General features: G+C 40.3%; 1 protein-coding gene across 1 annotated transcript in view; it reads left to right on the top strand.

Moving 5' to 3' along the window:
- The window catches only part of LOC141293509 (prolow-density lipoprotein receptor-related protein 1-like), an 84,657-nt gene that overhangs the window by 48,212 nt on the left and 25,453 nt on the right, over positions 1 to 10,992 (top strand). The window contains exons 4-7 of the mRNA XM_073825540.1: positions 5,324 to 5,443; positions 5,617 to 5,745; positions 5,892 to 6,151; positions 10,129 to 10,162. Of these exons, the coding sequence (XP_073681641.1) occupies positions 5,324 to 5,443; positions 5,617 to 5,745; positions 5,892 to 6,151; positions 10,129 to 10,162 (543 nt within the window). The remainder of the gene's footprint in view (positions 1 to 5,323; positions 5,444 to 5,616; positions 5,746 to 5,891; positions 6,152 to 10,128; positions 10,163 to 10,992) is intronic.

Raw genomic sequence — 10,992 nt, forward strand, 5'->3', positions numbered from 1 at the left:
TGTTTGCCAGTTGCATTTTGCTAAGCTTACAGTGGAATACTAGAGTAGGCACATCTCTGTTTGGACTCTTTGGAACAGACTTCATGTCAGGAGTTTGCTTATGATGTTTCAAAATCCTTCATACATAGACACCTCACTTTTTTGGACTGAGCGTATGATTGCACTGACAAAACCACTAAGGCTGTCGACATAAAGAACTGTTAGCATATTAGCATAGCTGCTGTGAGCTGTTGAATTAGTTTATCTAGAGGCTCATTTGTTTCTGACTGTACGCTCATGTTTGTGGCGTCCCCTGAGCTCTGAGACAGGTATGTATGTGTGTGTTGTGTTAACATCACTCCTGTTCACTGCCTGCTGAGGTACCAGGTGCTGTTATTTCATTTCAGTCACTCTGAGGTTTGTCAAATCAGTTAAATAGGCCATTTCACAGAAAATATGATTTTCTTTTTACTGTGTTAAAAATCAAAGTTTTGCGCAGATACTGTACACACACTCAACATTTATAGCCAAAATCTTTAGCCTAGTTTGTTGAAAGTAAACTATAAAAGCAGCTGGTTCAGAAATTGTCAGAAACACTGAGATTATTTAACACACATTTAAAACTTAGAAGTCAACAACTCCTCATTTAAAGGATTAGTTCACTTTTAGAACAAATAATTACAGATAATTTACTCACCCCCTTGTCATCCAAGATGTTCTTGTCTTTCTTTCTTCAGTTGTAAAGAAATTATGTTTTTTTTTTGAGGAAAACATTTAAATTTTCTCCATATAGTGGACTTCTATGGTGCCCCCGATTTTGAACTTCTAAAATGCAGTTTAAATGCAGCTTCAAAGGGCTCTAAACTATCCCATTTGAGGAATAATGGTCTTATCTAGTGAAACGATCATTGTTGTTTTTTTAATGTACAATTTATACACCTTTTAACCACAAATGCTCATCTTGTCTAGGACTCCGTCCACACGAAGCCGGTGCGTTCCCTATCCGATCATTTTTTTTCCTCCTTCTAAAAAAAAATTCTGTAAACACGAAACCACTGAAAACGGTGTAGTATATGCCAGACCAGTGTGGGGTGCTGTAATTCTGCCATAGAGATACGCTATACACGGAGAAGAAGACTTTGAGCATGCGCATAACCTTGCACGCTGTATACGAACTAAGAAGAAGAAGACGAAGATGCGAACATTATGGCTGTATCCGAAATCGCCGCCTATACCCTCTTTCACTATTCCCTACATTAGTCTACTTGTACAGTTCACTTGAAGGAGTGAATGAAAACGAGTGAGTGAATTCGGACACTTAGTGCACCGGAAGGACTGCCGCTTCTGCATAGTATTGCTTACTGTTTAACAATCATTTAAAACGGACAATTCGAGTAGTAAGATTAAATGATTTATCTTGAACTATGTCAAGGAATTTACGTATAAACCCTGGTTAAACAATTTAATAATCAATTTACAACGAATTTGTACCTGTGTTGTACGCTGTATTACGCCATGGACCAGCGCGTTGTAAAATGAACGGATGGATGATTCAGCTGCAGGCGCCATCGTCTGGCGAGACGCGGGAATTCAGTCGGCGCGCGACTCTCACAGTGCATTATGGGTTATCTCTAGCTGTTGAGCGTACATCGGTTGTACACTCGTTTTTACGGTGCATTGTGGGATTGAATGAGTGCACTCGAGAATGTCCACTATGGTTTCGAACACCACTTAAAATGGCTGTCCCCTCAAATAGTGCCCTATTTGAGGGTATAGGGGGCGATTTCGGATACAGCCTATGGCTTGTTGCTCATAACCAGGCACGTGCAGAGGGGGCTTGAGCACCCGCCCCTTTTGCTCAGATGCCCAAAGTGCCCTTCTGTCAAAGGTCTGTCATGGGCACCTTGGGTCTGGTCTTTTTTTTTTTTTTTAAATGTAATGCAGGGCTCGCAAAATCGCTAGCCCGACGTCCCGGGGCTATTGTGTTTTCCAGTCGGGCTACCAAAATGTTTCACCGGCTGCCCGACGAGCTATCATAAAGGAGAGGGCACCTGCAGGTCCTTAAAAACTCCACACTTAAGTTGTATCAAATTTAAGGCCATAAAAAGTTTTAAATATGTTAAATAGTATAAGAAAATACTTAATTATAATTTAGGAGGTCGTACATTTGGGGACGGAAAGACTGTAGGGCTGGATTAAACTTCAAAAGGCAATGATTTCATTGAATAAATACGCACGCTGTAGGTTTCAAAGTCAAAACGCGGCACTGATGTCTTTATATGAATGTATCTGAAGAGAACCGACTGTCCTCAGAAACATGTCGTTGTCATTTTCATGTATTGCCTGATAAAACAGCGTTAATGCTGATTTGTATACAGCCGTTACTAGGGAAACCGTAATATTTCAGCGCTCTTAAAGCGCCCCCTTGTGACAGAGAATTACTTTTTCTTTTCCAAATTTTTTCAGCTCTTTTATGGTCAAATTATTGCAATTATCGACCTACGTTGTTATGCAGCAAACACAGAGTTGTAAATGTGAAAGAAGTTAATGTGCCTTCTAAAAATATAAACAAATAAGACAGTAATATTTAAGTTTTAAATAAATATAATAAATGATAAACTCGATTTATCCCTTTTAATGGAATAAAGGCTGAAATTCCATTGTATAAGATATTTTGTTTTGTGTGAAGCTGTATCTGAATTATAAATCATGCCATTTTATGCCTTAATATTCTACCGTACATTGTCAAATCCTACTCATACTGTTCATTTTATTTTTGCGGCTCTTAAAAAGGGTTACAAATTGCCTTAAATCGATATTTAAAATATTTTAAATAGTGAAATAAAATTCCTTCCTTAATATGTTTGTTTTATTTCTATACTCTGCAGTAAAGCCTGTTGTCTACAATCTTACAATACAATACATCAGGGGCCACATATAGTTTCAATAGTGACCACTCAGAGTTTAATATAACAGCTGTTCTTTATTATTGTGTTTAACAGAGAGAAGAAAATCTTTAGGTTTGACAATTTAATACACAACAATTTCTAATCAAAATGAATAGGTCCAAGGAAAATATTTTTTATCTTTTTAACATTAAAATGGTCTTTTATGTTCCGTTTCTTTCTCAAAACTGCTTCACAGCATTGGCTGCTAGAGGCCACTGTAATAATACATATATGTTACCCTGGTCCACAAAACCAGTCTTAAGTAGCACAGGTATATTTGTAGCAATAGCCAAAAATACATTGTATGGGTCAAAATTATATATTTTTCTTTTATGCCAAAAATCATTAGGATATTAAGTAAAGATCATGTTCCATGAAGATATAATTTTTTTTTTCCTACCATAAATATACGATAAACTAGTAATATGTATTGCTGAGAACTTCATTTGGACAACTTTTAAGGCTATTTTCTCAATATTTAGATTGTTTTGCACCCTCAGCTTCCACGTTTTCAAATAGTTGTATCACAGACAAACATTGTCCTATAACAAACCATACATCAGTGAAAAGCTTATTTACTCAATTTTGAAAAAAATATACTTATGACTGGTTTTGTGGTCCATGGTCACATATCAGCAAGGAATGTGTCACAATATACAGTACAGTATTGCTGCACTGATGTTTTGAGCACAGCCCTATTTATGGAGCCCCTTTTATAGTGAAAAAAATATGACTGATTCAGTTGTTTGAGTTCTGAAACGCAATTAAAACTTCAAATAATGCATAATTTGTCTTATTAATGAAATTGTTACTTGTTACATAAGTAACTGGATGCCTACAATGAGGTGATGGACCCGAGGGGCTCTTTAATGCCTAGTTTCAGATGCCCTTTTTATACTTACTCTCTGCACGGCCCTGCTCATAATAGTTGCATAGAAGCCATAGATTTTGCTGTAATAAAGCTAGTAGGCTTAGTAGCAACACGAACACAATCATGTAGTCCGCCATTATTGTTGTTGCTGTTACGTGTGACGCAGCCGACACGTGATGTGATGACATCATCGTTTCACAAAATATACGTATTGGCTGTACACACGAAACCGCGAGGGTGTCGTTTTCAGATTTATCCACTTTGGGACCCGGTTTCAAAAAATAGCGGATTCAGTCTCCTAAAACGCCGGATCCGTGTGGATGAAACGCCAATACGATAAAAAATGTATACGTATACAGCGAAACGCGTCTCCGTGTGGACAGGCCCTAGCTCTGTGATGCGCATGCATACTCTGTGCACTCCGGTTCAATACAGTTAGGGTATGTCGAAAAACTCCAAACTTATTTTCTCCTCCAACTTCAAAATCATCCTACATCGCTGTTTTTACATCCACTCTTCTTCCTTGGCTTCGATCATTTAGAGCCCTTTGAAACTGCATTAAACTGCATTTTGGAAGTTCAAACTCGTGGATACCATAGAAGTCGACTATATTGAGAAAATTTCTGAAATGTTTTCCACAAAAAGCATAATTTCTTTACAACTTAAGAAAGAAAGACATGAACATCTTGAATGACAAGGAAGTGAGTAAATTATCTGTAAATTTTTGTTCTGGAAGTGAACTAATCCTTTAAGAAAAGTCTGTAATAAAATAAAAAAATAGGCCGAATTTATTTTGTTAATATGATGACATTTTCTGCATTATTTTTCTGGTGTATTACTTTTATTTTGAATTATGTATTGCATTGTGTTATCTTTTTGGGTAAAACCATGTCCATAAATGTATCAGATAATGTCCTGGCAGAAAATTATCAGTACATTTTCTGTTTTTCTACAGATTTTTTTTGTTCATACCATGCTGATAAACTACAATGACTCATTTATATAGAAGTCTTAAAGGTACAGTAGGTATAGCCTGTTTATACTAGGATATGTTTAGCTAAAAGGAGATCCAAGTTCACTTTTTCTGAAGAGGTAGTGTAGTATGTAGTTAGTTATTGAGTAAGTTAGTTATAGCTAGATGTTTTGTATAAAACATCTTGCTACTGTATAACTAACTTACTCACTGAATTGAAAATGATAAATTCTGTGGATGGTAAAACAATATATATAGAGAGAGCTTGATTCTAGTGTCTTATTCTGACATGTACTGCATTGCCATTCACTATGTGATGAAGTTGTGTTACTACATTGTGTAAAAACAAAACTTATGACATTTTGTGTATCATGTGCTTTATATCAAATATTTAATTTGCTTTTAATACATTTTGTTGTTCTTTTGAACTTTGTGTCCTTCATGAAGTCTCTTTAGTGAGTGTTGATGGGCAGCGTGAGTCAGTGTGTCAATCTGTTTGGTAATAGATTGTGTTGTTTGACCTCTAGCTGTCCTCTGCTCTGATCTCTGTAGAACTGGCGCTCAACTGTACTCTCACTGGTTGCCAGGACAACTGTGCTGTCACACGCACCGGCCCCATGTGCTACTGCAAGAGCGGCTATGAGATCAGCCAAGATGGAAAGACCTGTAAAGGTCGGTTGCATTCACACACTTTCACAAGAAAGAATATAGACTCCTATGAATGCAACAATATCGACATTGCTTCTGATGCAGATAGTGGACTATTTTAATTGTATGAGAATAATAATTAACAAATAATTACATAAATGTACAATAATAGTATTTATTTATTTATGTGGGTTCAGATTTTGATGAGTGCACAGTGTATGGCACCTGCAGTCAGACCTGCACAAACACAGACGGCTCATACACCTGCTCCTGTGTGGAAGGTTATCTAGTTCAACCAGACAACCGCTCCTGCAAGGCTAAAAACGGTAAGACAAACACAACAGTCCAAGATAAGATTACAGTCCCTCACATACATGTATCCGTATTGGCCGACAGTTTAATTTATAATGAATTATTGGCTGAAATGTTATTAGATATTTGAAATGAAACAGATGTCTTCCTGTTGCTGTAGTGCCTGTGGACCGTCTCCCCGTGTTACTGATTGCGAACTCTCAGAACATCCAGATCACGTCTCTGAGCGGCTCCAGCAGCCCGTCGCTCTACATAACCACAAAACAGACCACAGCAATGGACTTCCTGTACGCACAGGAAACTGTGTGCTGGATCAATGTGGGTGATTCCCCTGCGGGCACGCGACTGAAGTGCGCTAAGATAACAGGACTCAAGAGCTTCACAGATGAGAGAACCATCAACATCTCCCTCAGCTTACACCGTAAGTCACGCTACTGTGATTTCTCATTACAAACTACGTTTCTCACTTAGAGTTGTTATAATTAGGTACATTTGTGCAAATTAATGAACATGCTTAAAGCATATTTGGTAACACTTTATAATAACGTTCAGTTGTAAGTCATTTATAAGTGGTTAGTTAATGATAAAATAATGATTTGCAAAACATTCATAAATGTTTAATAAGTGATATGCTAACAATTTGTGTATGTTTTGCTAATTCATTTACAAGTTATTTACAAGTTATTAGTTAATGATGAACTAATCATTTACAAAACATGACTATGCATTCATAAGTGATTAATAAGGGATGTGTTAGTATTTTTATATATGTTTTGTAGATTAAGTTATAAATCATTTACAAGTGATTAGATAATGATGAACTTATAATTTGCAAAACATGATTATACGTTCACAAATGATTATTGTAACGTTGCTGGAAGAGACTAGGCGAATGAGAATCTAGATGCAGTAGTTTATTTAGAATCCGTGAAGATACAATCAACTCCAGAGAATGCAGGAACACAGACAGGGGTGAAAAACAACCATTACACATTTAACAACCGACAAACTACACAAAGGAAACACAAAGACTATTTATACACAGAGCAGGGGGAAGGTCTAATTAGAAACCGTGGAAACTAACAAGGAGTGGGTGTGGTCAAATGAGTGTCCATAGAAACAAACAAGGGAGCAGAGTGGCAGGGAGACAGTCAACAAAGGGAGACAAAAACTACAAAATAAGAGTCCTCAAACACAGACACAGACCAGACTCGTGACATAGCCCCCCCCCCAAGGAGCGGCTTCCAGACGCTCCAACAACAGAAAAAAAAAAAAAAAAAAAGTCCAGGGGAGCGGTGGGGGGGCCAGGAGACTGAGGCAGAACCGGTTGGGCAACAGCCCTCCAGAGCAGGGCCGGAGGCGGGGTGGCGAAGGAAGCTCAGGAACCATCCAGGGCGGAGCAGGAGGCGGAGTAGCCCTTCGAGGCGGAGCAGGAGGCTTAGAAGCCCTCCAGGGCGGAGCCGGAAGCGGAGCAACCCTCCGGGGCGGAGCAGAAGGCTTAGGAGCCCTCCGGGGCAGAGCAGGAGGCTTAGAAGCCCTCCAGGGCGGAGCCGGAAGCGGAGCAGCCCTCCAGGGCGGAGCAGGAGGCTTAGGAGCTCTCCAGGGCGGAGCCGGAAGCGGAGCAACCCTCCGGGGCGGAGCAGAAGGCTTAGGAGCCCTCCGGGGCAGAGCAAAAGGCTTAGAAGCCCTCCAGGGCGTAGCAGCCCACTGGGGCAGAGCAAGGGGCTTAGGAGCCCTCCAGGGCGGAGCAGACCACCGGGGCAGAGCAAGGGGCTTAGGAGCCCTCCAGGGCGGAGCCGGAAGCGGAGCAGCCCTCCGGGGCGGAGCAGGAGGCTTAGGAGCCCTCCAGGGCGGAGCCGGAAGCGGAGCAACCCTCCGGGGCGGAGCAGAAGGCTTAGGAGCCCTCCGGGGCAGAGCAGGAGGCTTAGAAGCCCTCCAGGGCGGAGCAGCCCTCCGGGGCGGAGCAGGAGGCTTAGGAGCCCTCCAGGGCGGAACAGGCGGCCACATCATGGACTGGGACCTGGGGAGAGCAGAGACAGAGGAGGCAGACAGAGCAAGGAGAGAAGTAGAGAGTTCGTAGGAGCACGCTGCCTCCATAGCCGTGACTGGGCAGACAGGAACTTCAGGAACGGCTGTTGTGGTCGTGACAGAGACGACAGGGAGCCTAGGCGGTGCAGGCAGAGCAGGGAATCTTGGCGGAGCAGGCAGAGCAAGGAGTCTAGGCGGAACAGACAGAGCAGGGAATCTAGGCGGAGCGGGCAGAGCAGGGAATCTTGGCAGCGCAGGCAGAGCAAGGAGTCTAGGCGGAGCAGGCAGAGCAGGGAGTCTTGGCGGAGCAGGCAGAGCAGGGAGCCTTGGAGAAGCAGGCAGAGCAAGAAGTCCCGCTATGAACGCCGCCTCGAGGAAAGGCATTGGCGCAGCGGGTTGTTTGGCTGGCAAGGCTTCATGAGCACAGTGTGTAGCCCACACACTAAAAATGGCAATTGCCATCACCGGTAATGCAGTGGTAGGTGGGAGGCCCATCGGGTTAGTGGGCGTGAGGCTTGGGAGCGTTGGCTCTGCGTGACTTGGGAGCGTTGGCTCTGCATGGTTTGGGAGCGAAGGCTCTGGACGCTTAGGGGAGATGTGACTTGGCAGTGAAGGAGCAGCTGTGACCTGACTCGTCATGACAGGAGCAGCAGTGACTTGATTTGGCGTGACGGGAACAGCTGTGACTTGACTTGGCGTGGCTAGAATGACTGTGACTTGATTTGGCTTAAGTGGAACAGCTGTGACCTGACTTGATTTGGGAGGTGTTGTAGTGTCTTGAAGTGACTCTGCAAGTGCTGTTGTAACTTGCTTGGATACAGGAAGTGTTGAGACGTCTTGACTTGACTGAGGGAGTGAAACTCTGTCTTGGCCTGACTCAGGGAGTACTGCTGGATCTTGACTTGACTCAGGAAGTGCTGCTTGGCTTGACTCAGGAAGAACAGCTTGGCTTGACTCAGGAAGTGCTGCTTGGCTTGACTCAGGAAGTGCTGCTTGGCTTTGGGCTAGCAGACATCTTGTGCTGTGGCTCTGGGCTAGCAGACATCTTGTGGACCGGCTCAACCTCACCTACGGTGAACGGAGATTTGCAACATGACATGACAAAATCAATGAATTGTGCGAGTGTCCAACTGGGGTCCTCTTCAGGTAGGTTGTAACTGATCTCGGGGTCGAGTCCACTCCAGAAACATTCCTTCAGTGTGATCTCATCACACGGTGCCAGATGACAGTATGTGATAAACTCCTCCACATAGTACTCGATGGGACGGCCATTCTGAAAAATGGAGCATAGCAATCTTAGTGGGTTAGAAAAACTTCCTGCTAGATCCATAATGGTCGGTTGTTCTGTAACGTTGCTGGAAGAGACTAGGCGAATGAGGATCTAGATGCAGTAGTTTATTTAGAATCCGTGAAGATACAATCAACGTCAGAGAATGCAGGAACACAGACAGGGGTGAAAAACAACCATTACACATTTAACAACCGACAAACTACAGAGGAAACACAAAGACTATTTATACACAGAGCAGGGGGAAGGTCTAATTAGAAACCGTGGAAACTAACAAGGAGTGGGTGTGGTCAAATGAGTGTCCATAGAAACAAACAAGGGAGCAGAGTGGCAGGGAGACAGTCAACAAAGGGAGACAAAAACTACAAAATAAGAGTCCTCAAACACAGACACAGACCAGACTCGTGACAATTATTAAGTAATAGGCTGACAATTTACAAATCTGTAGTAATTTATCTTAAAAAAAATAGCATATCATGAAATAATCAAACAGATCCTTAGTAAGTGGTTAATACGTTACTAGTTAATATATTATTTGTCACTTAAAAATAATTAAAATATAAATAATTTAAATGTTTATCCTTCACTGAAGATCGCATCATTAATAAATCATTTACAAATCTTTCTGCATCCCCTAATCTAAAGTGTAAACAATTCATCAGTTGTAAATGTTTTACTCATTTTTCAAAGGTCTTTCCCCCAGTGTGTATACCCACCTGATGCCCACAAAACCTGGAACCGGCGGTTTGTAAAACATTTACAACTGATGAGTAGTTTACACTTTAGATTAGGGGATGCAGAAAGTGTTGTAAATGATTTATTCATTATTTATTCATCAACAGCTTTTGAATACTTTGTAGTGTGAATACTGCAATGTAAGTGCTGACTGGTGAGGGTAAAGATGTTTTATAATGCCCTAATCTGCTGATTGTTTTCTTTAAAAAGAGACCTACCTTAGATCCAAAGTGTTCATGAATTACAATTTAAGTTTGGATAAACTTAAAAAAAACGGGGGGTGACAGTTAAGGGGTTAACTAGTAATTTTTAACCATTTACTAAGGATCTGTTTGATTATTTCATGTTATGCCATTTTTCAGATAATTTACGACAGATGGGTAAATCGTTAGCATAGTGCTTACAATAAAATGAACATATCACTTATTCATAATTTATAAACACATAGTCATGTTTTGTAAATAATTAGTTCATCATTAACTAATTACTTGTAAATTAATTTGTAAATGACTTGTAAATTAATTAACAAAACATACACAAATTGTTAGCATATCACTTAATTATCATTTGTGAATGTTTTGTAAATGATTATTTCATCATTAACTAATCACTTATAAAAGACTTACAACTGAACGTTATTATAAAGTGTTACCCATATTTTTACATGATTGTACGGTCAAATGTCTCCTTACTCATCTCACGCTGTATTTGTCATACTTACTCTTAAATTCAACCTTAATGGAATAGCCAAAGATTTTTTTCCTCTATTGAAAGACCATTTACCAAAACCTAAAGTATAAAAAGTTCATAAAAAATTGCAAAAGTAATCTAAATACCAAAATATGCTTTTTATAATGTAATCTAGATTTTTATTCACAAATAAACATTGACAGTTTTGTCAAATGGACAGGAATGGAGTTTAATTAAAAATACCTTCATTTGATTTTCAAAGAGCAACACAAATCTTATCAGTTTGAAGCAACATGAAGGTAAATAAATGATAATGGACTTTTCATATTATTCACTAGCTCTTAAATATCATTTATGCATTCAGATATTCAAATCAGCGTAATGACATTTACAGTTATAGATGCTTTTATCCAAAGCAATTTACAAAATAATAAACATCACTAGCATCACATTTGTTAAAGAGACATGCAAGAAAAAGTTTCGGTTATGCATGTAGCCTCAGTTCTCCAAGAAGGGGAAT

This window comes from Garra rufa, chromosome 20 (genome assembly GCF_049309525.1).
Source record: "Garra rufa chromosome 20, GarRuf1.0, whole genome shotgun sequence".
Lineage (NCBI taxonomy): Eukaryota > Metazoa > Chordata > Actinopteri > Cypriniformes > Cyprinidae > Garra > Garra rufa.